This window comes from Oratosquilla oratoria, chromosome 6, assembly GCF_046742065.1.
Source record: "Oratosquilla oratoria isolate Oo_2021 chromosome 6, ASM4674206v1, whole genome shotgun sequence".
Taxonomy (NCBI): Eukaryota; Metazoa; Arthropoda; class Malacostraca; order Stomatopoda; family Squillidae; genus Oratosquilla; species Oratosquilla oratoria.
In genome coordinates, this window is record NC_134782.1 from 41813359 (window position 1) to 41840622 (window position 27264).

A 27264-nucleotide genomic window follows, 5' to 3' on the forward strand; every position below is an offset into this window, starting at 1 on the left:
ATGGAAATTAGAGTGAAATTTTAGGCCTGTTACACAACCCAGACACTAGACCCCAGGTGGAGGTGTGGGTTGGTGTGCAGCGTTTGAAACCGGGTTACTTCTCCCACCTTTGTTTTAACAGCATCTCCTTGAGTGGGGACTGCTCCACAATGCCTCACTTTCAGGTTAAGTATAAAAAGTCTCTTGGAAAATGTTATTACTTTTATTTCGGGAATGCTCATTCATTACAAATTGCATTGTTTCTTTGTAGAAAACAGATAGAACTCTTCCTTTAAGATTCCTCTAAAGCAATGACTGGTGGTCTCTTCTTGGTATTGGAAAAAGTTTCCTCTTTCACTACTATGGTGTATCTTTACTATAATTTACATTACTCTACTAACAATATAGTGAATAGTTTAAGATTAAGACTGAAAACTTTACAATACTATAGAACATTACATGCTTTATGCTTGAAACAAAAGAAAAAATACAAAAGTAATTTCTTACTTTAGAATTTCAGTATTTTCACATGTAATATAAACAATATTGTCTAATGTAATGATTCTAATACAAGACCTTGTAAACAAAGAATAAACAAAATAAAAATAATAAAAAAAATTATATATATAATATATACCTGTGTAAAAACTTACTCATCAGCTCCATCCCCCTCTGAAATAAAGAAACAAATCTTTTAGGAAATGTGCACAAGGAATCAATACACTATCAGTAACCTAACTGCTCCCAAGTTGGCATAAGAATAATCATGAACCCATTATGTTGCAAGACCAGTGGTTCTTAACCTTTCTACTACCATGCCCCCTCTAGGAATTGTTCTTTCCCTCTATACCCCCTTGTTTCTATTCTACAGGCAGGTTTCACTCCTAGATGATGAAAATAATAATCAATTCCATTTTGTGCATATATTGAGCATGAACTACATATCTCACAGCATCAAATGTAAGTTCCAAATATCTCACTAACCAAATTTGTGATTAGTGAGATATTAAAGAGTATAATGAGGAATAGACATTTGGGAATTGATGCTAAGGAGACTGTATGAAGGAGTGATTGTGCCAACAGCACTGTATGGGGGCAGAAACATGGAACATGAGAGAAGAAGAGAGAAGGAGTTTGAATGTGTTTGAGATGAGGTGTCTGAGAAGTATGATGGGGGTTACTAGGCTAGATAAAGTGAGAAATGAGGAGGTGAGGAGGAGAACAGGGGTGGAAAAGGAGCTGGGAGATAGGGTTGATGAAAGAATATTAGGATGGTTTGGACACATGGAAAGAATGAGTGAAGAAAGACTAGTAAAAGAGGTATGGAAGGCAGATGTGGAGGGAGTGAATATGAGGGGACGTCCTAGGATGAGGTGGATGGATGGGGTGAAGGGGGCTTTGGGGAAGAGGGGAATGTCTGTTGAGGAAGGATGGGAGAGGACAGAAGACAGGGGTGAATGGAGAATGGTTGTATATGGATGATGTTGTGATTGCATGAGGTGGAATGGGCGGGGGGGGATGGGGGGTGAGGTAGTATGTGTGAGCAAAATTTGACGCAGCCTGAAGGGATTTCTCCCCGTCCTCTCCTTTTATGCAATGGGGGGACGGAGAGGGGGGGTCGCCGATTTAATGAAGCGACCTTGCTGTGGATGTGCTGTCTTGCGACACTGCTTCTGACCCAGGGCAGTGGACAAGGTGCAGGGATGACCCGTCATCCAGGAGGTGCTCAGATGGGAGGGAGGGAGGGTGGAGGGGTGTGGAGTGTATTCAGGGATGGAATGGGTGGAAGTGATTTTATGCCTTTCCCTTTTTGGCTACCTCCCTTGTAAGGGGGAAAAAGCCTTGGTATATGTATGTATGTATGTATGAGATATTTGGGACTGTTTCTTGGCTACCAGGTCTTGTATACGCAGTTGTATGTTCAAGAGTGCACAACTTAAGTCCCCCTCCACATTCAGAAAGGTTCCTGTACTTGGTCTTGATAGCAATGAGCATAGAAAATGCAGCTTCACATAGGTACATGGATCCAAACATTGTTAAAACCCGAAGAGCATGATGCGAGGTAAGAGGGTAAACAGGAAGGTACTTGACCCAAAACGCCTCCAAATCCAAATTTCCGAAGTCATCCTTAGCTGTGGAGTTGAACTTTAACTAAGGAAACCCCTCTTGGATATCATAAGCAACATCAGCTACTTCACATTAAAATGGATTCCTGATGAATTTCCGGGCTTTACAGTTGTCGTCTATATCCAGGAAGTATCTGATGAATTCTGCTTTCAAGTCACTTAGATGAGCGATGATTTGCCTCTTTAACTCAGAGTCAAGGTTACTGTGACTGAGAGCAGAATCCAAGGTCCTAAACATGGCTGTATTTCCCTGCTGAATTCGACATTTCCAGAGGTTGAGTTTGGCCATGAAGGCCCGAATGATATCATGGTGCATGATGATGTTCATTTCTTTCCCTTGTAGTTTGAGGTTAACAGCGTTCAATTCATCAAATATGTCTACCAGGTAAGCAAGAGTTAGAAGAAAGCCCTCTGACTGGAATTTGTCCTGAATGTCTGTCTTCTGTTTCGAACCTAAAAATAATGTTACTTCTTCTCTTAGTTCATAAAGTCGTCTAAGCATATTTCCTTTTGATAACCATCGTACATTCATATGAAAAAGCAAGGCTTCATGTTCAGATTCCATTTCCTTACACAGCAGTTTGAAGAGACGACTGTTCAATGCTCCAGCTTTGATGAAGTTGACTACCTTGATAGCCATGTTAAGGACATCCCTTATTTCAACAGGCAAAGTTCTGGATGCCAAGGTTTCACAATGAAGTATGCAGTGTGTACTTGTTACAGAAGGGATTTTTTCTTTCATTCTTGTGACAAACACTGCTGACCAAACATGGCCGGAGCTCCATCAGTACACACCCTTACCAGTGAGTCCCAAGAGAGTTGATTTTCCTGAAAAAAGTTTGATACAACATAAAAATTAAATTCTGCCACTGTGCAACTTTCCATGGGGTGACAGAACAGAATTTCTTCTTTTATATAGTCGCCTGACACGAAACGAGCATACATACATCAGTAGCTGAAAACACTGAGCAATATCAGTTGTTTCATCACACTGGATGGCAAAAACAGGGGAAGCTCTCACTTGGTCGAGTTTTAATTTTGATATCTTGAGACAATTCATCGATCCTTCCCTTGACCGTATCGTTTGATAGGGAAATTTGGGAAAGCTTGTTTGCGCTATCTTATACCAGAACTAGCTGTGCTGCAGAGTATACTTGGTTTTATGAGAGACTCTCCAATGTTATGGCTTTTCTTGCTCTTTGCAATCAACATAGCGATCTCATAAGAAGCTTCAACTACCTTTGAAGTTTGTTGCCGAAATGTTCCACCGATGTCCAGCTTAGCTTGCTTCAGAGTGCATTTTTTTGTTTCAAAGAATGCCTTGGGCTTGTCAGCTAGAGCAGGATGTGCTATCCTCAAGTGGCATAAAGTATCAAACAATCAACAACACATGAGGAGTAAATATAACGATATACAATTTAGTTCTGAACATTGAGTTGACTCACTGTTCAGAAAACCTCCTCTCTATAGAAACCTGTGTGACAAGCTGACAAAGTCGTGAGCGCAGTATACTTCAGGTGGACATTTCTAGGTAAATTATTTTTCAGTCTTCTTCTGTTGGGAGACTGAAAGCCTCCTTCCGCAATAAATGACATGAGCAGCTACTACTAACTGTGGTGGGCCAGATGTTAACGTTGACACTTACAAACCACATTTTTGAGTTCTTTTTTAAAATATGTAAGCCCTGCATTTGATACTACTTCATATGAAGATCAAAACAACTTACATTTGGTGCACATCAATGGGCATTTGATACAATATCATGATTATTATGTGCACAAAATTTATATTCTGTCCTAGCATCGCGGTTTTAAACTGAACTAGAGTTCAAAATCAAATATGGATGGACTTTAAATTGATTGCAAATCACTTGACTGGAATGTGTGGATCAGTGGCTATGAAAAAGTTAAGCTATACGTAAATACACAGAAAACTAACAAAATAGGCATGGAAACAATTAAAATTGCATTCTTACCTCGCGCAATGACACCTTCAAGCACAATGATGACGATTGTCTCGCGTCGCTAACTCAGTCATTTATTCCCGCCGGACACGCGCAAGAGTCACGCCACTAGACACAGCCAATCAGCTAACTGCAAATTCACGCCACCGTGGCAGGTGACCGAGCCCCATCCCCGCCATTCCACTGGGCCGCTGTTGCAAAACTTCTATGCTGCATCATGCCACCGCTCTGAATTTGGAACACTGTATCATGTTGCACCAAATATCACACACACTTTCTATTATTAAACACACTTTTTAAATGATTACACACAACATTATTTCATACATTTATCGTCACAGTGCTGCCCACACTCTTATCAAGATAATACCACATATAATCGAAAAAAAAAAAATCATTTTTTCTCCTAAAGGTCACGCCCCCCAGGTTAAGAACCACTGTGCAAGACCATCAACTGTTCTCAAATCTTCAGTAAATTGTCACAATCTATTCTATTTAGCAAGCAGATTTTTGAAGAGGTATGGCAAGCATGACTAATGTCAAGTATGGTGGCTGCATAATACTGATAAGGGGTGGCCAAATCGATGCATACACCCATACCACATAACCATTTGTTACCCTAACTCATTGTGGATGAAAGGCCACCCTTGTCCCTGACCATTCTTATTTGGCAACACCTCTCCATTCATACGTATTTTCTACCCCTTTCCCTCCCTTCCTCAATAGACTTTCCTCTCATACCCAACATTCACTTCCCCACATCCATCCACTTTATTCTTTCCATATGCCAAAAAACCAGCCCAGAACTCTTACCAACCTGATTTGCCAGCTCCCTTTCCACCTCACCTCTACATTTCTCACTCCATCAATCCAAATTTTCAAGTATACATCACTGTCAATTTGTGGCATGCATTCTTTCTGTAAGGCACAGAGTAGGGGTGGAAAAAGAGCTGGCAGATATGGATGATCAAGGAAGATTGGGACGGTTTGGGATTCAATGGGAACCAGGAAAGTGACTCTCAAATCTCGCAGGACCACACGATAAACTCTTAATACCTATTCACTTCTTTTATGAATAATAACTCTTATACAGCGGTACACATCAGTACTCAGAAAACCATGAACTCTTACCATCCCCATCAAGTTCTTCGTCACCATCATCCTCAGGTTCATCTATTTCTTCTTCAACGACTACAACCGAATCATCCACTTCTTCATCTTCCAATTCTTCTTCCTCCTCCTCTTCTCCTTCCCCGTTTTCAACCTCAATATCAGGTACGAGGAAGTACTGAAGAGGGTTTGGCCACATGTCATCCTTAATGACCTGGAAATTTAAATGAAAGTCTTTACCTCTCTAACTTATCAAACTGTTGCTGTGCACATTCCAGTTCACTTATTGTTACTGTAACAGTAAAAATTTTTCATTTTATTTATACAACCTGTATGAATATGGGGACACTGGGAAAGAGGGGGATGTCTGTTGCAGATGGGAGAAGATAGACAATTGGGGTGAGTGGAGAATGGTTGTGTATGGATGATACTGTGATGCATGGAAGGGTAAGGTGAGAGTATGAATAATATTTTGATGTGGCCAGAAGGGATTTTCCCCAGTCTTCTCTATTCTTGCATGAAGGGGGGGGGGGTTGCCGACTAAATGAGTCGGCCTTAATGTGGATGTGCTGTCTTGCTACCTTGCTTCTGACCCAGGGCAGTGGGTTGCAGGGATGACCCATCATCCAGGAGGAGCCAAGAAAAGAGGGAGGGAGGAGTGGTGAATGGGAGTGGAGTATGTGGGGATGGAATGGGTGGGAGTGGAGTATGTGGGGATGGAATGGGTGGAAGTGGATTTATGCCTTTGATTGGCTAACTCCCTTGTAAGGGGAAAAAAAACCATGTATGTATCTACATACATACCAATGTTTTTTTTTCCACTTACAAGGGAGGTAGCCAAAGTCAAAGGTACAAATCCACTACCACCCAACTGGGTGGGTTAATAATATCAATAATCATTATTGCTTTTAGTTTTACTATGTGGAAAACCTGCAGGCCCACAGCACCTGGCAATGGACGTCAGGCCCTCCCAAAGATATCTCCAGAAAGTTTGGTGTTGTATTTGAAAGGAACAGTTTCCATGTCACCAGATGGAAGTAGTAGTACCAAGAGGGAATCAGCTCTCCATACAAGAAATTGTGTAAGAAACTGAGTTGATGTCAACAGTGATCTTGGGCCCAGTTCAAAGACAGTGTTAGCTCCTCAGGGCTTCACCTCTTGATAGAGGTGAAGGGGTTGACAAGGGTATCCATTCTCGCAAAAATAATAAATACTGGATTTCAATAAGTCAATAAGTGACTAGAGTTTGAGTGTGTATCCTTGGTGATATTAATGAGGTTAGTGGCATGTAGATGTTGTATGCCAATTTCTTTATTTGTGTTTGGTAATTATTTCTACTAGAGCATCTGTGATTAATCTTCTTTTATGCTGGAGAATTGTATACTTTTGTATAAAATGGTGCAAGTCCACTGTTGTATTGTGTTTTGTTTGCTCAGACTGTAATCTAGACATGTGGCCTGTAGTGAGAAAAGAGTTTCTTTCATAACTCATGTAAAGCAACTGTTTGCAATACCAATGATGTTTATCAGTAGTATAATTAGGTTAAAGGAGACACTGGAGGAAATGGATAGCTTTAGATACTTGGAGGCGCATGTGTCGGGAAAGGGAGTGGAGGTAGAGTGTAGATTGAGAAAGGCAAGTAAATCCCTTGGGGGATTAAAAAGTGCAATGAGAAATAGACATTTGAGAACGGATGATAAGAGACTGTATGAAGGGGTAATTGTGCCAACAGCACTGTATGGGGCAGAAACATGAAACCTAATGGAGGAAGAGTTTAAATGTATTTGAGGTTGGGGTTACTAGGCAGGATAGAGTAAGAAACAAGGAAGTGAGGAGGAGAGCAGGGGTGAAAAAGTAGTTGAGGGATAAAGTTGATTAAAAATTAGGATGGTATGGAGACATGGAAAGAATGAGTGAAGAAAGAGTAGTAAAAGAAGTGTGGAAGGCAGAGGCATATGGAGTGAACATGAGGGAGTGACCAAGGATGAGATGGATGGGTGGGGTAAAATGGGTGTTGAGGAAGGAAGGGAGAAGAAAGATGATAGAGGTGAGTGAAGAATGGTTGTGTATGGATGAAGCTCCAATGCACAGAAGGGAGTTGTGAGAATATTTTGATGTAGTCAGAAGGGATTTCTCCCCATCTTCTCTTTTTCTGCATGAGGGGACAGAGAGAGGGGGTTGCCAATTAAATGAAGTGGCCATGCTGTGGATGTGCTGTGTCTTGCTACATTGCTTCTGACCCAGGGCAATGGGAGATATGCAGGGATGACCCATCAACAAGGAGGAGTCAAGAAAAGAGGGAGGAACAGGTGGTGAATGGGAGTGGAGTGAGTGGGGATGAAATGGTTGGGAGTGGATTCATGCCTTTTGACTTTGGCTACCACCCTTGTAAGGAGAAAAAAAGCCCTTGGTATATATATATATATATGTATGTATAATCAGGTTGTGTGTTTTGTGCCATGGTGTTTTTGGCAAAGGGTTTGTGTGCATATAGACAGCAGATCCAGTATGCTGGAAGTGAGCATTGAGGGAGAGCGACTGAAGGAAGTGGATAGTTTTAGATACTTGGGTGCAAATGTGGCAGGAAAAGGTGGAGTGAAGGTGGAAGTAGAATGTAGATTGAGAGAAGTGAGTAAATGCCTTCGTGGATTAAAGAGTGTAATGAGGAATAGACATTTGGGAATGGATGCTAAGAGGCGACTATATGAAGGAGTGATTGTGCCAACAGCATGGAACATAAGAGAGGAAGAGAGGAATTTGAATGTGTTTGAGATGAGGTGTCTGAGAAGTATGATGGGGGTTACTAGGCTAGATAGAGTGAGAAATAAGGAGGTGAGGAGGAGAACAGGGGTGGAAAGGGAGTTGGGAGATAGGGTTGATGAAAGAGTATTAGGATAGTTTGGACACATGGAAAGAATGAAGAATGACTAGTAAAAGAGGTATGGAAGGCAGATGTGGAGGAAGTGAACATGAAGGGACGTCCTAGGATAAGATGGATGGATGGGGTGAAGGGGGGTTTGGGGAAGAGGGGAATGTCTCTTGAGGAAGGAAGGGAGTGGACAGAAGACGAGTGAACGGAAAATGGTTGTATATGGATGATGTTGTGATGCATGAGGTGGAATGGGTGGGGGATGGGGGGTGAGGTAGTATGTGTGAGCAAAATTTGACGCAGCCTGAAGGGAGTTCTCCCCCGTCTTCTCCTTTTCTGCATAGGGGGACAGAGAGGGGGGGTTCACCGATTTGATGAAGCGGCCTTGCTGTGGATGTGCTGTGCCTTGCGACACTGCCTCTGACCCAGGGCAGTGGACAGGGTGCAGGGATGACCCATCATCCAGGAGGTGCTAACATGAGAGGGAGGGTGGAGGAGAGTGGAGTGTATTTAGGGATGGTATGGGTGGGAATGATTTTATGCCTTTTCCTTTTTGGCTACCTCCCTTGTAAAGGGGAAAAAGCCTTGGTATATCTATCTATGTATGTAGTATGCTAATGCTGGCATCCTTGTATACCCGCTCATGCCTCAGGGCAGTTATCAGCATCTTCGTACACTACAGGTTAATAATAACAGTTGTGCCAAGTTCCAATCACTGGGTTCCTGAACATCTGTATTTAATACTAAATACAAATACATCAATCCCCAAAACAAGGTCATACATTTAAACAATCTAAGCCTGCTTAAATAAATAAATGTTAATGCAGTAATAATAAGAAAAACATGTCCTACCTCAGCAATATCATCTGCCGATGGATCTCCATGGTCCAAATACCAGGAGAAGAAGGAACGTACTTCTAGAGGCCTTTTCCTACCAGCCATTTTTTCTGCCTGCATGCGCCGCTTAAAACGTTCCACTAAATTATTCCCTTCCTTCCATTTGATCTCTGTTGACTGTGAAGCTGGATCACCTGATTGCATAAAAACATACTATTACATCTTTCATCATCAAGCACTTCAATCCTTCCATCAATTTACAGATGAATTCTTAATCCATCTAGTATGAATAGAGAACTACATATTCATTCATAACTAAAAACATTTTCTCCATTATATGGGATGCAGCCAAGTCAAAGCATATACCCACATTACACCCACCTCACACCCTTCCAAAACCGTCTCAGTATGTACTTTGACCTACTCTATTTAACAGCTGTTCCTACTCCATTCTCTCCCTCACCTCAACATTAGTAACTCTGTCTATCCTTGAACACCTACCCATCTCAAACACATTTAACCCCTTCCATACGGTGCCGCACACGTAGGCGTCATGGACTTAGATCTCGGTGGCAGCAGCCAATGCCAGCCGTACGACGTGTCGTAATAATACTCGCATCATAAAATATAGTCACCGCTTATATTGATCGTTCTCTCTTCACCCGTGAATTCTGATAACCATAGAAAATGCGATTACAAAAGAATTAGAAAGAATGTCATTATGGAGGGGCGACTACAATATATATAATCAAGACGCCGATATGGCAGCCTCGCGAATACACTCGCTCCCCATGACGCCTACGTGTGCGGCACCGTATGGAAGGGGTTAAGTTTGTCTTCTCCCCCCTTCAAATTCCAGGTCTTCACTCCATCCAGCGTCATGGTCACAATCACTCCCACATATGGCATTCTTCTTGCATTCAACTTTATATCTACTATGCATTAAATATCTGAGAACTACACTCATCAAAAGGTTTAGTAACTAACCAGTAGATCCAAGATGAAATTCTTTTGTCAGACAATTATTTTCAAAATATGGGTTTTCATCAAAGTAGAATTTAATTCTGCAAAATGAAAATAAAACATAAGTAAAAAGACCATAATAAAAAAAAGTAATGTGAGGGGATATACAACTATTTCCCCTGTACACAAGCAATATTATAAAATTAATTTGACATTTTTAATATTTCAAGCTATTTGTTTTCTACAGGTTATTGGAAAATTGTCATAAGTGATAGCCATTTAAAAAAGGACCACTTATACAATAAACTCATACCTGTACCCAGACTTGATGTCGTCAAATTCTTCTACATCTAATTTTGTGAGGTAATGCAAGCATTCTTCTTCCTCTTCTTCCAGGATTGCTGATATTTGTGGGTGATTCACAAACTAGTCAAAAGTTAAGGATAAACATTTCCATAAAAAAAAAAAAAATTCCCTATCAGAAAAATGTTAATCAGTTCCTTCACTAAATTAAAAAACCACAAACACAAATGGCCACCCAAACATACAAGTTTCTTTCACCACAGGCACAAAAGCTATTTTCGTGTCTATTAAAAGCTGAGCAAGTAGCATGAGATTATTTTTTTCTACAATTTAACTTTGTATTTCATATCCATACACAATATAAAAGCCCTTTCCCCTTATTAAGGAATTAGGGAGAGGGAGAGAGATATAGAGGAAGAAGAAGTAGGAGAAGAAGAAAAAAAAAAAAAAATTGTACACACTGATTGATACTATAATTCTGATTTTATGTTATCCTAGTCTAATGACAAAAATCTGGATTATTTTTTTGGCACAATACATCCAAAAGTTAGGAAATATCTAAATAGAACACAAGACATAAAAAAATACACACAATTGATTCAATTTAACATCACAAATTCTCCCCCTATCAGAAGGCTAAGATGGTGCACTTACAGACAACTTGTAGCAGAGAATTCAGTGAATTATGCCTTTGGTCCAACTCACTGGTGGTGAGGTTTTGAAATGTTGTCACCTCGACCTCTGCATCAGGTAGTGACACCCTCACCCACTTGGCCAGATTGGTAATACAAATAAAATCCATTCAACTTCAACCACACCTTCTCTCTGAGTATGACAGGGATCAAGTTTCCCTGTCCTCCATTATACTGCAAGGCAAGGTACAACTCTTCCACAAGAAAAGCTGGTTTACAACAACACCATCTCATTCTAAGCAGACTAGAATATTCCTTTAGATTACATCATACCTTCATCCATTTGATATTCCAATGTTTATTAATTATCTTTAGTACTCTTCTCCCTGCTCAGATATTTAGTGTGCATCCAAAGCACAACATTTGTTAATGTAGCTCCTGCTCAAAGAAGCCCATGCATTCATGATAAATTGAAAATGTATGAAATAAACAAAATATGTGAACTAATGATATGGTATTTAGTAATGGGTAGATAGTTATTAGCTTCAGCAGTATATATTACATAGGAGTTATTATACAATATAATTGTTCTCTCAAGTCACACTAACTGGAAATCCACAACCCCACAGAGCTTGGCAACAATCCTCAGACTCTCAGAAAGATAACTCTGGGAAGAAATGTTGGACTGGCATCAATGTTGCACTGATGTGGAACCATTTCTACATCACTGGCTTGCAGTAATGCCACGTCCACACGGTCGAGCACTGTCTGCCGGGCACGAGGGCTTTGCTCGACAACGGGCAATTTCAGCGGACAAACCATCAAACTGTCCGTTCCCAGCGCCATTTGCGGGCAGTAGATGGAGGGCTGATATTGCTGCCAAATGCACGAGGTGAGGTGCGAGCAAAGTTAGCAAACCCGCTCAGTACAGACCGAAGTTACCACCATGTCCGCACCTAGTACTAGTGTATACTGGTCTCGACAAGACACCGTAATATTGATTGATTTATACTGAGTTCAGGAATGTTTATGGAATGTGAAGTGTTTTGATTATAAAAATAAAGACAAATGTGGTACAGCATTGAAGCACATAGCACAGACAATAAGCAGGAGTGAGTCATGTGAAAAAGAAAAAAGAAATTAGCTTCTCTCAGAAACCAACATCGGAGACAAATGAGGTTAAAGGCCACATCCCAAAAGTCAGGAGCTGGCAGAAATTATAATGCTGTAAAGTGCTACCTTCTTTCCAAGTATGGCGGGAACTATGGTTATCGTACCGCACTGAACCACTCACTCCCAACCTCTGCTTGCAGCCAACTAACCTCCAACTACCATCGCCAGCCGTGTGGACACCTTCGTGGGCAGAGTCTGCGGACTTTGCCCGGTAAGGGCAAAGTCTGCCAGGCACAGCTCGACCGTGTGGAGACATAATAGAAGAGGGGCCAATCACCAACTGTCAACTCTATGCAATAAGGTGGAGGAAATACAATATTGAAAGTGATGATTTATGGGTTTTAAAGACAGAATAAACAACAATCATCAACATGGTTTACTTTCACCTCTTGGGGATCGGTGCCACCTGTGTAGAGCCGGTGGCCAGGGCTGGTTGCTGCCGTTTGGCCCCCAACTCTTGGGGTTGGGGGGTGGTCCCACGACATAGACGCTGTGGCTCCAGGACCACTTCTAAGCTACCAGAAGAGGCTGGATGACCGCATTGTGAACAGCTGCCCAGGATGTAACACTTCACCCCATACCATACAACACATAATGGAAGACTGCATTATACACAATCATGCACACAAACAACACAAACACTCAATAAAGGAATTGTGGAAAAACCCAGTTTCGGCTGTGGCACCCCTTGGGGAGACGGGACTGCTCGGACAGACAGTCTAGGTAACGACGACAACAACAACAACAACTTTCACCTCTGTAATGAGTCAACAATACTGGTGATGAATTTACAACCACATCCCAGTTTAGTTACTAAATATCACTGATTATGTGAACATATTAAGCTGCTATATTTCAATGATAAGTGGACAATCTATCTTCATCTTGAAATAATGAATCCTTTTTTCTTTATCTTTAAGATTATGATTAAAAGACTACTGTACAACATTCTACTGTAATACAGTGATGTTCTCTATCAGTGTTCTTTAAGTATTGCTCATATTCTTGCTTATCCTGTTAATATCATGAATACCTATTAATGCAAGGTTAATCTGTAATTCTTTATCATCTAAGGTTTGACGTATTACTGGTGCACTAACTGCAGTGCTAGAATATTATGCATGATGCCCTTTTACCAAAAATCGCTTCATTTCTTCTGTCTCTCTGCTGTGCTAGTTACAATGCCAGCAATTTGACTGTATCCATTTTAATAACAAATACCTAACTTAGTCACCATGAACAAGTAATAATACATCTAATTAAACACCAATAAACTTTGTACAGGTAGTAAAGTAATGCTAAATTTGGACCCTTTCTACATGGCACAGAAAGCATGAGGAAATACATGGACCATTTTAAGGTTATACTGGCTACAGTCATCATACCAGTTATTTTCTTTATTGGATTCATTGTTCACATTATAATTCTTTCAGCTATAAACCTGCCTGTCCTAATTTTGAAAACTGTCAAGACAATCTCCACGACTGTACCAGTAAACCTTTTCAAAAATCAACTCAACCACTTTCTCTAAAAATATTTGTTGAAAGTATCCCACATCTAGTATATATAATTTCTTGTATGATTCAACTGTCTAAAATACAGATCAGATAGAAACTATACCTTCAACCAGGGCAAGAAATACATAAAACATGCATAAATTTCCCATATTGATAGCCTTGGAGCATAATTATCTAGGCCGCATTAAATGCAGCTTTTTATGAGTCGGAAACGATATGGAATATCATTTTTCCATAATTCCTGTGGTGGGTGTTCATAAAGATGTGAACTTCTCTCCTGTAAAGTTTGGTGACGGATCTCCACTAGTTAATTATGCTAATCAACGGATAAGTAAGCCAAAACAATTCTGCCACTAGTGGTAAGCTAAGGCCAATGATGAATCACTGGAGCATAATTGTCTTAGCAATACTGCGACTCTTGGCGGGCTTACTACGTCTGCAAGTTATTGGGCAGTGTGGCGATATTTTTGCCTCTTCTTCCTGTTCAACCGGTGACTTGTGTCCCACTGTGCCCGAGCTGGATTCCGTCACCAAACTTTACAGGAGAGAAGTTCACATCTCAATGAACACCCACCACAGGAATTATGGAAAAATTATATTCCACATAATTTCTGATTCATAAAAAGCTGCATTTAATGCAGCTGAGCTAATTATGCTCTGAGGCTATCGATATGTGCCATTGTGTGTGTTGCATTTCTTCCCACCTTGCAAACATCACTCCATGCTGGAATGTTTCAACAGATGGCATCACCAAAAGGAACAGTAATGGTGGCAACAGACATGAATGGGTCTTATAAGATTGTCCCTAGATATGTAAATATACAGAAAGTGTTATGAGAATTACATTTAGGAATGGATGCTAAGAGGAGATTGTATGAAGGGGTAATTGTGTTGACAGCACTGTATGGGGCAGAAACATGAAACATGAAACATAAGGGTAGAGTTTCAATGTGTTTGAGGTGAAATGTCTCAGAAGAATGGTAGGGGTTACTAGGCTGGATAGTTAGAAATGAGGAGGTGAGGAGAGTGGGGGTGGAAAAGGAGTTGGGAGATACGGCTGATTAATGAGTATTAGGATGGTTTAGACCAGGGGTTCTCATTAGTGATGAAATTCACCCCTAGGGGGGAAATTTGGGTTTTCTGGGGGGTGAATTGTGACCACAGTAAGTTTACGGGGTGAAGAAAGCAATTATAGGTTTTGGCCTATCTGGCCTGTAACCTGGGCTGGAATTATACCTGCATTGTGCACTTTAAAGCACTCTTCTGCATATTTCAGAATTGGCTATGAAAAAACAATCGCAGGTTTCGTCAATTGATGAACTGTAATCTACTGAATTAATTACAGATTATCTTATTCAACTGAACTTCTTTAAATTGCATTTGCTTCAGTTTGGCCTGTTAAATAGTTCATTATAAATTAAAAAACTATTTTACTTTTATTCAAGTTTTATATATATATATATCAATATTTTCAATTTGCATTTAATTTGTAAATCTTCATTATAAACATAATCCATGTAAAATTGTAAATGTATAGATACTAATTTGGAAAAAATAAAAGGATTTTTAGTAAATCTGCATATTATTTAGAATGCACCTTTTGAAACTGACAATCTTGGAAAGGAGGGGGGAATGACATTCTGACAAATGGCGAAAGGGGTGCATGGGCCAAGCAAGGCTGAGAACCTCTGGTTTAAATGCATGGAAAGAATGAGTGAATAAAGATTAATAAAAGAAGTGTAGAAGGGAGAGTTGGATGGAGTGAACATGAGGGTGTGACCAAGGATGGGATGGATGGATGGGGTGAAAGGGGTGTTGGGAAAGAGGGGGATGTCTGCTAAGGAAGGAAGAGAGAAGACATAAAGGGCCATTTACACAGTCAAACAGTCTGACAAACCCGGTTTGTCAGGCAAGTGTTTGAAGTGATGTTTGACTGTCAAACATCACTTCAAACACTTGTTTGACAAACCAGGTTTGTCAAACCGTTTGACCATCTAAATGTCCCTTAAGAAAGACACGAGTTGAGAATGGTTGTGTACGGATGATGCTGTGAGGCATGGAAGGGGATGGGTGTATGTGTGTGGGGGGGGAGGGTTTAGGGAGTACAAGTGAATGATATTTTGATGCAGACCAAAGGGACTGCTCCCCGTCTTTTCTTCTACACAATGGGATGGAGGGGGGGGGGGGGTGACACTGATTAAATGAAGCAGCCTTTCTGTGAATGTACTGTGTCTTGCTGCATTACTTCTGACCCAGGGCATGGTTGACCCATCATCCAGGAGGAACCAAGAAAAGAGGGAGGGAGGGAGGGGTGGTGAATGGGAGTAGAATGTAGGGATGAAATAAGTGGGAGCAGATTTATGCCTTTTGACTTAAGCTACCTGCCTTGTAAGGATGAAAAAGCCAGATATGGGCAATAAAAAAAATGTCACAGATTGTCATCTACAACAATAAATGGTTTAGAGTAAACTGGAACAGAATGAAGAATATCCGAGAACAAATAATTATTGGAGACCACAGGGTTGTAAGTCCCTCCCTTAAAAAATAACCTTCTCAGTTTAAGTCCAGAGCTCTCATCTCTGCTGACAACCTCACAACTTAAAAACATCTGCAAGGAATGCTAAAACAATCCTGACAAACTAGAGCAGTGCCTGAAACAAAACAGAATGGTTGTCTCTTTTCAGAAATCAATGATATTGTTCAACCAGACAATCATGATTCAAAGAAATATCCAACAAATTGAATGGCAAACATATTCCATTGGACTAAAGCCCTAAAATCCTAGGCATCACTTTTGATATGTACATGTCCAGCTAACACATCAATGACTTAACACTGAAAATCAGTGAGAGAATATACATACTATGATCAATAGCAAACACAGGTTTTGGTAAGCAGAAACACTAATCTCAGACAAGTTGACATGAACGACATTTGACTACACTTCCACAGTATGGCTCCCTGCAGACAAGAAAATAATGACACTACAAACTACACAAACAAGGCATTTAGAATAACAGCTGTATCAAAACCACCCCAAAAGAATATATACTCAGAAACCTCCCTTACAAAGGGGAAAAGGCCCATGGTATATTGAAACAAAAATCCTTCCTAGTGAGCATTATACAAAATCTAAAACACACTTCTTTTCAAGAATCTTCAATTATTTCACCATCCATCACACCACATAGCAAGTGTGTGTGTATATCTATATACAGTGGGATTCTTCCCCCTCATAAGGGAGGTAGCCAGTCAAGCCATTCACCCTTTCATCCTAGCTCCTCATGGATGAACCCTATCTCCTGGCCACTGATCAGGTCAGAAGCAATGGTGCATGTATGCGAGATTCACCGAGGTCTTGGATCACATGTTGGACTTGTGATTGACTACTATTTCCCTCCCAGAAGAGAGCTCAGAGATCATATATGACCGATCTATGGGTAATTCTGTGTCCTTACACACACCCAGCTCCCTGCGTAATGAGTCACAGCAGTGATACTGATACAGGATTCAAACCCAGATCACCATAGTCGTGGCCGGGAACTCTACCACTACACCATGAGTGTAAATGTGTGTAATTCATTATAGTCTTGGATTATGTGCTGGCCTTGTAATTGACAGCTATTACCCTCTCCAATTAGAGTTCAGAGATCATAATTGCCCAATCTAAGGGTAATGCTGTGACATACACACACACACACCTGACTCCCCACCCACAAAAGTTAGAGAGCCAGCATGCAGCACAGCAATGCTGAAATTATTTCAGCCCTGGGGGAATTGAATTTGGATTCCTAGAGTAGCAGTTGCAAATGCTACCACCGTGCCCTCAAACACCCTCTCATCCTAGCTCCTCATGGATGAAGGATCATCCCTACATCCTGCCCACTGCCCAGGTCAGTAGCAATGGTTTGTGTGTGTGAATATATATATACACATACAGAACACACTAAAAGGATCTCCATCAACCTACACCTTGCAATACATATGTACATAAGATATACATTCAGATCACAAAAACAAGCACTTCAAGACCAACATCCAAACCCCATACCTGCACTAACTCCCTTGTTATATCAGCCCAACTGAAAAATGTCCTACAAGTAAAAACCACACTGGCACATAGCTGTTATGGACTCTAGTTTACCCACACATCTGTCCATGTGAACATCATACCACAGTCATACATTTTAAATATTTAATGTGTTGGCCTAATCAGTAGAAGGTATTTATTGTTTGGTTAAAACTCTTATTTTTTATTGGAAGTTGTGGAGATGATAGAGGTATTTGTTTTTTGTCACCTGGAATTTGGTGTAGTCACTGTTGCTCAAGAGTAGATGACAATGTAGGTGTTTTTTGCAGGCTGTTGTGCAAACTGGATACTGTAGTAGTAAGTGTGGTATTATGACAAGCTTTAGTTTGGAAGATGAAAGGGTTATCATGAGGCAGGAATGTCCTCTTTTCAGGCATAGTGGTGCTGTTCCAAATTATCATTTATGTCCATGTAAGGGCAGCCATGAATATACATGAGGGTTCACAGTTTTCAAGTGGGTATTGGGTGTTGTTACCAGCACCTTTGCCAGTGTTTAGCATTACTGATAAGAAAATTGATTAAGTCTGTTACTGGTAATGGAGTGAAAGTACTTGAAGGGGTGGATGCTGTCCGTCAAGCCATCTTGTCAACTTGTTCATTGCCAAGGATACCAGCAGAAAGATACAGATTTCACGAGAGTGAATTAGATGATCCATAAAAAGATTTTGTGGACCTGTAGGTGGTAAGATTTGAGGGTGGAAAATGCTTGTAGAGCACTTTGTGAATATGGAGGGATTTGATATGTAGGACAGTGAGGATGGCAGAGTTCGGCAGTTAATACAGAGGCAAAAAGTAGAGGGATTCTGATCTCATTTATGTTGACACCTGTTGAATGAATTAATAAGTGGGAGAGATTCTTGCTAGTCAACTTCATTTGGCACAGTTTTATCTTTGAGGTGGCTAAGGTAAGGCTGGAGTGTATTGAAGGAAGGACCTGTTGGCCATTTTCAGTGTAGATAGCAAGTCTACCATTCTTCTGTCACATGCATGGCCATTATGTAGGAATCTCAATTTTTTTTATTATTTGTAGAGGCTTCCATGGTGTAGGAGAATGGTTGGCTATGAGGGCTCTTGATGATGTATAAACTTTAGTGATGTTAGTGTAAAGAAGATGGGGTGGCAGCATATACAGTATTTAGTGGAGTACTGCAAAAAGTGTATATGCTGAGGCATGGGTAAAGGGAGCATACACATTTTAGTATTAAAGGACTGTTGATGTATAGGTTCCAGGACAATTCTCTGCCTGCTCCCTCTCTTATGTTAGATGGTAGTTTTAGAAGAATGCACGGTCAGGGGCAGGATGCTTTTAGTTGTATAAGGCAGGGAGTCCACATGAATCTATCGTCAAGGATCAGGCCCACAAAATTAGTTTGATTTACTAGTGGACAGGTGGTTTCCTAGTTGTATTCAGTGTCTGCAGCAATGTTGGCTACAGAAATGCTTGGCAAATGATTTTTAGAAACAGAATCCATGATCACTAGGATGTCTGTAGTGTTGCAACCAGATCAGAATCCTGGTCGAAGGGGTGATACAATAGAATGGCAATCCAGTTACCATGAGAGAAATGGAGAACCTGCGGTACCTCAACAACTGGAAAGTCCTCAGACCCTTCCAAAGATCTCTCTGGAAAGAATCTTTGGAGTGTTGGGGCAGTTTCTGTCACCAGTTCATTATAGTTGAATGAAACTTGTCATTGGTTGACATCTCTCCTTGTGTAAAAAGGTGAGGGGCACTTTAGGTAAGTGCAAGTATGTGGGTTTGTTTTAATGTCACATACTTATAGAAGGATGGGCAGATGCTAGTGAGCCTACTCATTAGGAAGAGGAGGAAGGGGAAGAAGGGAGAAGACTGGGCTTGTTTTAGATACCAGGTGCTGAGGCTGCACCTTTAGGTGAACATAGAGATAGATGAGCTACCCTGGACAGTGGATTGGTGATCAGTTCCTTTCAGGGAGTATTGTGCATATTGTGCCCTTGAGGTCTTCTTCTACTGCCTTGGTGCCACTACTTGGAAGGTGTAGCTTGTCAATACTTGCCTTCCTGTAAGCACATGATGGACTGAGGTTAACCTTTTATGTGAGAATGATGCAACAGAAATCTCCATGACAACAGTTGGTGTATTATTCATGGCTGGTCGAGAGGTTTTGGCAGTACAGTGAAACCTCTCGTTAATGGACGTTAATTAGCTGTGTTTGCGGTGTTTTTGAGTGGTTTTTGGGTGGCATAGTGATTGCATGCACTAAACAGCACCAAAAACACGGAAAACACCACAAACACAGCTAATTAACGTCCGTTAATGAGAGGTCTTACTGTACAACATTACCTTCCTGCCATACCATTAAATGGGGGGGGGGGGGAGGGAGGGAGGGAGGGAGGGAGGGAGGGAGAGAGAGAGAGAGAGAGAGAGAGAGAGAGAGAGAGAGAGAGAGAGAGCAAGCAAACACTGGCAAAATTTTAGGCTGAACCAGTTGTCATGTCCTAGACTGTCTGGTCAAGCAGTCCTGTCTCCCTGAGGTATGCCATGATTAGATAGCCCCCCCCCAAATCCTTTATAGTGTATAATGTGTTGTTGGCACGTGTGACTGTGTACAATGCGGTCTTCCATAATGTGTTATATGGTATGGGTTGAAGTGTTGCATCCTGGGCAGTTATCTGTGATGTGGTCATCCAGCCACTTCTGGTAACTTAGAAGGGCTGGATGATGGCCACACCATAGTCTGGCCCAGTGGATTCAGAGGGATTGATATTACGGTGGGGGTGGGGGGCTGCCATGCAGCAATGTATTATTTTTCAGTTTATTGATGGAGCGGTGAGTGATATGATTATAGATATGCTTTTGGAGGTTGGTGTCTGGTGGTTGCAGAGGAAGGTGTTCTGCTATGAAGTGTAGTGGTGTGTTGTGTTTGTGGGAGATGCAGCAAGTGTTTGTGTGGTTCTCATATGATGGTGATATTTGACTTTGAGGAGTTTTTTTTTGTGTAAATGGTCTGTAGGTGTTATAGAATCAGTACTGAGGAGAATGGGCTCACAAATCTCCCTTACAAGGACAGGCTTTGGCACCTTAACTTACACTCTGGAAAGATACAGTGTGGGGTGATCTAATAGAGGTGTTCAAGGGGATCAAAGATTTTAACAACAGTGATGCCTACACAGTCATCATATTAAGGCAACAGGGTAGGGCTCACAGTAATATACTTAAACTGGACAAATCTAGACTTAAGAAGGAAATAGGCAAGAACTGGTTAACTAATAAAGTGGTCAATGAATTTAATAGACTTAGTAACCATGTAGTGAATGCTGAAACTATTGGTTGTTTTATGAAAAGGTTAGACAGCTTTATGAAGGGGGACTGGTGGTAATGGACATGGAACTGACTAGTGTAGGCCTTATGGTCTCACAGTCTCCATTCTTATGTTCCTGTAAATTTGTGCAGTCTGTAATTTTCTTTAGGGCTTTATTTTGTATGGTCTGTAGGGTTCAAGTGTATCTTATTAAGATTAGGGGCCCATGTGGGGATTGCATAATTCATCACTGAGTGTATGCATTGTTTGTATACTGTAGTAATAGTTTCTTTGTTTTGTCCAAATGTTGTTCCTGGAATTGACTTAAGCACTTTAAGTCTAGGTGTGTATTTATTTCTTATGTTTGTGATGTGTTGTTTGAATGACACAGATGTATTGTATGTTATGCAAAGAATCATGGGTGTATGTGTGTGTGGTACGAAAGTGTTGATATAAAGGCATGATGTGTATTAGTGTTCACTGTCCAATTGGTGAGAAGTGTGGCTGTGGATTTGGCTGTGGACAATTTTATGTCTATTTGTAGAGACCCAGTTGCCGAGTGGGTCGAGGTATGGTTGAAGTGTCAGGTTTGTCTGCATTATGATATGTGCATGCAATTGTTATGTTGTCTGCATAAGAAGAGATTTGTATTTCTGAGACATCAGGTGTGGGTATATTGTGCATGTATAGATTAGTGTGGGGAGGGGATGGAATTAAGCCCTGTGGTGTTCTGGTGTGGGCTGACTGGCCATTATATGACACATAGGCATTTCTACCTGCCAGATAATCAGCCAACCATATTTTGGTACAATTGTGCATGCTGAACCAGTTACTATGGCCAGTTTCATGGGGGTAGTGGGTCTCCTGCAACAGAGAACTGGGGCAATGGACTGACCAATTCTCTTTTCACCAGGAGGGATATCTGTTATTGGTGGACTCCTGTGATGAGATCAACTATCCCACCTTTTTTTTACATGACCTATTGAATATGGGCAACCACAGCAAGACTTTCATCTCTATACACTACAGAATATACAGTGCTCGACAAAAATTCGCGGCGCCTCAGCGAATCTAAAAAAAAATGCACAAAAATGTAATTAATCATTATATTTATTGGATTTTTACTCACCTAATACTTGGTTGGGAGTCCTTTGCGCTTTAACACAGCCTCAAGACGACGTGGAAGTGAAGCAGCTAGGTTGTGGAGGGTTGTAGGCTCCAAATTATCCCAGATTGCCTGAATGGCTGCCTCGAGCTTGGGTATAGAGCTGACGTCTTTGCCTTGTAACCTCTTCTTTATAATGTGCCACAAATTTTCAATTGGGTTCAAATCAGGGCTATTACCTGGCCAGTCCTTTATAAAGTTCACTTCACAGTCGTTGAGCCAAGTAGTGATGGATTTAGCAGTGTGGCAGGGGGCACCGTCCTGCTGAAAAACTGTGGCACCTGTTTTTTCAAATGATTCAGGTAAATTTTCACACAGAAGCTCCAAGTACACGTTTTGGTTCTCTTTTAAGTTCTTGGGTAACACTACTAATGACCCCAAGCCCTTGCCACTGAAACAGCCCCACACCATTAAAGTATCAGGGAATTTGACAGTACCCTTGACGTACCGAGGGTCAAGCGGATCACTTCCATGTCGCCGGTACACCTTTGCACCACGGTTACAGGTGACACTGAAGGTGGCCTCGTCAGACCACAAAACGTCAAGCCAGTCGTCCTCAGTCCAGTGAGAGTATTTCTTGGCAAATTCAATCCTTCTGGCTTTCTGCTTCTTGGTGACAAGTGGCTTAGCAACAGGCTGGTGACTCACGTACCCAAGCTCATGCACCCTTCGTGACACTGTCCTCACAGACACCTCACCAAACACCCCAGGGTTCTGTTCCTTCACTACCCTTGCTGTCTTACGAGGAGATGCCTCTAGAGTTCGTTTTATGATGGTATCTGCCCTTGTAGAAGTCTTTCTAGGGCGTCCTGAGCGTGGTTTGTGAGCAGGCAAAATGTCATCTGGCAAATCTCTTGCACGTGCACACCACTTCCTCACTGTAGACTTTGCACAGCTTAACTGTTCACTTATTTCCTTCGTTTTCTTGCCTGATTCACGTAGAGCAATGATCTGGGCTATTAACTGCTTGCTTCTATAAGCTGCATCGGCCATGGTAAGGTCACAGGATTGGAGCTACCAAAAAAAAATGTACCGCAGACACTCTCTCACAAAGACTTCTACAAGGGCAGATACCATCATAAAACGAACTCTAGAGGCATCTCCTCGTAAGACAGCAAGGGTAGTGAAGGAACAGAACCAAAACGTGTACTTGGAGCTTCTGTGTGAAAATTTACCTGAATCATTTGAAAAAACAGGTGCCACAGTTTTTCAGCAGGACGGTGCCCCCTGCCACACTGCTAAATCCATCACTACTTGGCTCAACGACTGTGAAGTGAACTTTATAAAGGACTGGCCAGGTAATAGCCCTGATTTGAACCCAATTGAAAATTTGTGGCACATTATAAAGAAGAGGTTACAAGGCAAAGACGTCAGCTCTATACCCAAGCTCGAGGCAGCCATTCAGGCAATCTGGGATAATTTGGAGCCTACAACCCTCCACAACCTAGCTGCTTCACTTCCACGTCGTCTTGAGGCTGTGTTAAAGCGCAAAGGACTCCCAACCAAGTATTAGGTGAGTAAAAATCCAATAAATATAATGATTAATTACATTTTTGTGCATTTTTGTTTAGATTCGCTGAGGCGCCGCGAACTTTTGTCGAGCACTGTACATAACAGAACTTAGAGATACATGATATAACCTAATGCCCTCAACTGGGTGCAAATAGATGCAAGAATAACATACAGAATATAACTTATGCATTAATAATAATAAGATCCATAAAACTACTCTAAAAGATAAACTGACAACTTCAATATCAACAAGTATTGCAACAAAACCGATCTGATACCATCAAAATGTTCAATACTCACATAAAATGATCGGAGAAAGAACATTTCAAAATTGTTATTTAAACTCACATTTGACAAGACATATATATATATAAAAAAAAAAAAAAAAAAAAAAAAAAAAAAAAAAACACGTGATTTTCCATATTACAACAACCATTAGCACTAGTTATTTTCATGACAGCTTGATAGAGCAAGAGAGAGAAAGCCTGTACAGTTTTATTTTGTTAATTATGGTACAGTTATGTTAGCTGAGAATATGCTGATCATGATCTCCATTCTATGGTTTTATGTTTCTGGTATTTTTTTAAGCTACAAATCTATAACTCTGGCTAAAATTAAACAAATTATACTCAAACTCATTCTGACAATTCAAGAAATGAATATAGAAATGCTGTGACAATTGAAACACAAAACTTCCTAAAATTACCTGATGGGCTCTAGAATTGTGAAACAGTAAAATTAGATCATTCACCATACAGTAAAGACAGCATTGTCAAAATCATTTGGATTTGAAAGTTGTTGTGTGACAATAAAACAAGAGGTGGTGAGGAGCCTAGGCCAGGAGGCACACAGCTATCGCCGAAGCCATCACTTTAGCCCTGTGCTTAGGGCTGTTGGGTTAGGTAACAGTCACAGCAAAGAATTGGAGAGAAGTGCTGGATTCAAAACCACAACTAAATGGGTGCAAGACCAGTAGGTTTCCAATTACATACTGGTTAGGGGTATGGCATCCATACTCCGAGTTTTCACACCTAGGAGCATGGCAGACAGTTCCACTTCCACAGCTCTGCCCACCTCAAGTTAGAAATTCAAAATGGCTGAAGATTATGAACTGCTCCAGGTGAAATTTGAAGTTAATTCCAAATTCATTCCATTAGGAGCTGCAAAATGTAGATCAAACCTATAAACAAGAACATTCTTGTAAGCTGTACAGTAGGTTAGATTAGGTTAAGTTTGGTTACATTATGTAGGTTAGGTTAATAGCCAATCATAATAGCAAATACAGCGCAATTGATACAATGCCATATTCACTATAATGATCGGCTATGATTACAACAGTGATGTAACTATTAATGTTGGATTTGGGCATGCTCAGAACACTACCTTATTCCTAGCTGTGAACATTCAGAGTACAGCTGCCATACCTATATCCTGTACATTCCAATTACATTACCAGCGCACAAGAGCTCATGAACTTGATACAAACAATGCATATATACAATGAGTTATGGACAGTGACAAAATGACGCTGAAACAATGAACATGAATGCTAATGAAGGACATTTTGATGCTTCATAGGAAGGTGGGGGCAGAAAATAAACTATAAGAATAGTATGATACTCAAGCTTACATTGAAGCACTTCCTATTGGTAACAAACTAAAATGAAGCCTACACATAAATGTCAAGAGTATTTCCTCACAGAACAGAAATAAATATAATTATAACTTTTTATGCAGCCCAAAGGGAGTTCAACTGGTCTTCTCTAATTTCTGCATGAGGGGATGGAAGTGGGATTGCTGTGTAAGTGAAGCCTTGCTGAGGATGTACAGTCTTGCTTCTGACCCAGGCAGTGGGCATGAGACAGATGACCCTTCATCCACGAAGAGCTAAGATGAGAGGGAGGCAAGATTGGTGGATGGGAGTGGATGTATGCCTTTGATTTGACTACTTCCTTATAAGGAGAAAGAAGCCAATGGTAGATAGAAAGAAATGGTTGACTGTATGGCGTAACTGACAGTCTGATGCAAATTCTACCAAGCAAATGAATAATGAATAATTCACATCTAATTCAATCCATATGAAAACTTCATAATCACGACTTCCTCTGTTCCAAATCCCCTTAAATCCTAAACAATTCTATAATTACAAAAATATAATCTTAATCATACCTACAAAATTTCCTGATCTTCAACTATTCCATTAACAAGATAAAAGCTTAGGTATTTTTTTTAGAAGTGCACACCTATGTGATTATAGTAATAGAAAATTTAATAATTTTATAAATTGTAATACATCAACAAAATACATTATTCTTGGCGGAAATTGACAATGGAAACAGTTGCTAAAAGCTACAAACAAATGAAGTTGCATAGCATCATTTAGATGCCACATTTTTTATAAATTCAGAGGTCGGATGGATGACGACGACCTGATGATCTCTAGAATTACGGGTACTGCATTACTAAACAGAGGTTTGGTTAGGTACACAGGTTTGATTAAGGTAGGTAGGTTAGGTTGGGTTAGAACATACAAATTTAGTACTTTAATTACAACCTCCACCTCTACTAAAACAAACATGGTGTCTCAAGTAGTCAATGCAGCTACATTTGTTTGTTAATAGCTTTGAGCAACTCTTATTATTATTGATTTCTGCCTAGAATAATTTATATTAAGCTGATGTATCATAATTTACAAATTTATTTAATTTTCTATTGCTATGTTGCATAGGTGTGCACCTCTTAAAATTTACCAGTTTGTTGTACATAATAAAAAAATGAAAAATAATAATTAAGTTTGGTACAATAAGAAAAAATCTTCATTAACCAATCTGAAAGGGGAATATCTACTGAAAGGGTAAAATTCCTACATAATATAGTAACACAAGCTAAACTAAAACTAAATACAGGCTATGATCAGTACCAGTAACATTAAATAAAATACCTTAATGGTAAGAGCCCTTATTCATAGATATCACTCACAATCAATCCACAATTACTCCAATACCAAACATTAACAAATAAAGGAGTATACAAACATATTGCCAATACATAACACCACATGGGACACATTCCATGCTTTCTTGAAGCATAGAAAAAAAATGAAGCCAAATATTTAATATAAATAATCTGACTACACACAATACGTAACTATTGCACATACAGCCATTTTCTCTTTATATAACAAACTTAAACAACAACTGTGCCAACTCATTTCAAACAACACATCCATTTTGAGAAGCAGCATGTTTCCCTTGTGTAAAGGAGGCATGATGCTATCGGTCCAAAGACGTGGAGTGTACTAAAAGGATACGGCAGTCACCCAGAAATTGGGGATTTTCTTGATGATTTCATTCCGCTTTTCGAAAAATGGTTTCCTCAATTTGTTGTATTTTTGCTCCACTTTAAGAATTTCTTCACTGGCTTTCTCGTTTAATTGGTCTATTTCATTCTGACAGGAGTCAATTTCTTCAAGAGCTTTCTGTGTTTCAGGGTCATACTCCCGACTCTCGTTTAAATCGTCATTAATTTCAACTTTTTTAACTTTTGCAGGAGATGGTGCCGGATCTGACATGGTATCGCAATATACTTGCACTTTACAGCGAAAATATAAACTTATACAGGGCAAACAGCCTCCCTCTTTCACGCTGTAAACACAACAAACCGCTCGCAACTCCAAAATGGACGCCGGTACATTGCTGCCATCTGATTGGGTAGCATATTCATCGCTAACCAATCACAAACATTC

At 40.4% G+C, this 27264-nt stretch overlaps 1 protein-coding gene and 1 long non-coding RNA gene across 5 annotated transcripts in view; one reads left to right on the top strand and one right to left on the bottom strand.

Moving 5' to 3' along the window:
- The window catches only part of LOC143026446 (uncharacterized), a 53511-nt gene extending 43301 nt beyond the window's left edge, over positions 1-10210 (top strand). The window contains exon 3 of the long non-coding RNA XR_012966480.1: positions 10095-10210. This is a non-coding gene — a long non-coding RNA (uncharacterized LOC143026446). The remainder of the gene's footprint in view (positions 1-10094) is intronic.
- On the bottom strand, positions 189-27262 carry Set (NAP domain-containing protein SET). 4 transcript variants are annotated; one of them, XM_076186844.1, is made up of 6 exons: positions 26830-27229; positions 10161-10273; positions 9872-9948; positions 8900-9078; positions 5200-5392; positions 189-651 (listed from the first exon to the last, which is right to left on the bottom strand). In XM_076186844.1, exons 1-6 carry the CDS (start codon positions 27088-27090, stop codon positions 629-631), a joined length of 846 nt encoding a protein of 281 aa, XP_076042959.1. In that variant the 5' UTR covers positions 27091-27229; the 3' UTR covers positions 189-628. The 4 variants fall into 4 exon arrangements, with proteins under 4 accessions (XP_076042959.1, XP_076042958.1, XP_076042957.1 ...); XM_076186843.1 differs by lacking the exon at positions 189-651 and adding an exon at positions 4081-4310 and having other exon boundaries at positions 10167-10273; positions 26830-27262; XM_076186842.1 differs by lacking the exon at positions 189-651 and adding an exon at positions 4082-4310 and having other exon boundaries at positions 26830-27248.
- Positions 27263-27264: the final 2 nt, after the last annotated feature.